Source organism: Triticum aestivum, chromosome 2A (assembly GCF_018294505.1).
Source record: "Triticum aestivum cultivar Chinese Spring chromosome 2A, IWGSC CS RefSeq v2.1, whole genome shotgun sequence".
Taxonomy (NCBI): domain Eukaryota; kingdom Viridiplantae; phylum Streptophyta; class Magnoliopsida; order Poales; family Poaceae; genus Triticum; species Triticum aestivum.
Genome location: NC_057797.1, coordinates 15,238,340 through 15,240,168, shown reverse-complemented (window position 1 = coordinate 15,240,168; position 1,829 = coordinate 15,238,340). Strand labels below are relative to the sequence as shown.

Sequence of the window (1,829 nt, the reverse complement as noted above, 5' to 3'; positions counted from 1 at the left end):
AACAATCACCACCCTAAACACGATGTCCTCACTTTACAGCTTGGACGCCGATCCTTCGCCGCATCTTCGTGAACTTCTGTCGTCCCAAAGATCTGGTTAAGATATCTGCAAGCTGATCGTTGGTGCAAACATAATTGATGTCAATCTTGTTTTCTTCCACACACTCCCGTAAGTTACGATATCTCGTATCGATGTCCTTGCATCGACGATGATGCACCGGATTCTTCCATAGAGAGATTGTAGACTCGTCATCAATGTTGAGCACCACTCGTTCCGGTTCCTTGCCTGTGAGGTCATCGAGTAGCCTTCCTAGGCAAATGCCTTGACACACCACGGTTGTAGCTGCAATATACTCCGCTTCACGGGATGATAATGCAACCACCTTCTGCTTTTGTGATAGCCAACTCACTATGCTTCCTCCCAAGAAATATGCCACGCCCGAGGTACATTTACGGTCGTCTACATCTCCTGCCATGTCGCTATCACTATAGCCAAGTAGCTCCACCATTTCCTTCTTCTTCTCTCTCAAATAGACACAACCGAAGTTTGTTGTCCCTTTGATGTACCTGAGTATATTTTCCACAGCTGCCCAATCTTCCATCGTGGGTGCTTCCATGAAGCGACTCACTATGCCAACGGAATAGGCCAAGTCTGGTCTTGTATTCGTGAGATACCCCAGCTTTCGGACCACACTTCTATACTCCATTGCATCAACCGCGTGTGCTTCACTCTTCTTGCTTAGTATGAGACGAGGCTTCATCGGAACATGACTTGGATTGCAATCTTTCATACCACAACTTTCAAGTACCTTCTTTGCATATGCCTCCTGGCATATTGTTATCCTCTCCGGCTTTTGCTGTACCTCGATCCCAAGGTAGTAACTCAAGAGCCCTAGATCACTCATCTTGAATAGCTCCTTCATTTGTAGCTTGAAGTTTGCAATTACGTCTTCGTCTGCTCCTGTTGTCAATAAATCATCCACATAGATACCCATTAGTAGACGATCCCTTCCTTCACCTCGCTTATACATTGCATGCTCCAGTGGGGCTTTCTCAAATCCAAGTGAAATCAATGTACTGTCAAGGTTCATGCTCCATGCCCAAGGAGCTTGTCGTAGCCCGTACAACTCCTTATGTAGCTTCAATACCTTGTGTTCCTCTCCTTCTTGGATGTACCCCGGCGGTTGCTTCACGTATACTTCGTCTTCCAACTCCCCAGTCAAAAACGCGAAGTTCACATCCATGTGATGTATCCTCCAGGATTCTTGAGCCACGAGAGCTATAAGTAGTCTCACCGTGTCCATCTTTGTAACTGGGCCGAACACTTCTTCGAAGTCCAGACCTTGCTCTTGCATGTATCCTTTAGCCACGAGCATTGCCTTATGCTTCACCAAGTTCCTTTCGGCATCCTTCTTGACTTTGTATACCCACTTGAGCTCTATGGCATTATGTCCGTTGGGAAGATCCGCGAGCTCCCATACTTTGTTGTCTCGGATCGACCTCAACTCCTCATCCATAGCACGACGCCAACACTCTTTCATAACTGCGTCTTCAAAAAAATTTGGTTCCTCGATGTGCAAACATCGTTGCCCTTTACTCTTCATCTTCACCGAATTTATTCGAAGCGCTTCCTCTGATTCATGTGGCTGTTCTTCTGTCTCCAATGCTGTCGAAGACGTCACGTCTTTTGAAGTTGCCAAACCTCCCTTTACTGGCATTCTAGCCACATCCAAACTGTTCTCTAGAGAATTTGCAACAGTAGATGGGCTGATCTTTTGAGGCACGTCTACTTTTCCTAGACGTTGCCCACCTTGTAGTCCATCCACTAGG

General features: G+C 46.5%; 1 protein-coding gene across 1 annotated transcript; it reads right to left on the bottom strand.

Moving 5' to 3' along the window:
* Positions 1-1,180, bottom strand: LOC123184289 (uncharacterized mitochondrial protein AtMg00810-like). The gene has a single exon (XM_044596436.1). It carries the CDS (start codon positions 1,088-1,090, stop codon positions 29-31), a length of 1,062 nt encoding a protein of 353 aa, XP_044452371.1. The 5' UTR covers positions 1,091-1,180; the 3' UTR covers positions 1-28.
* Between the last annotated feature and the right edge of the window lie 649 nt (positions 1,181-1,829).

Coding starts and splice junctions, on each gene's coding strand:
- LOC123184289 (XM_044596436.1), bottom strand. CDS start 1,090: ATGAACCTTGACAGTACATTGATTTCACTTGGATTTGAGAAAGCCCCA.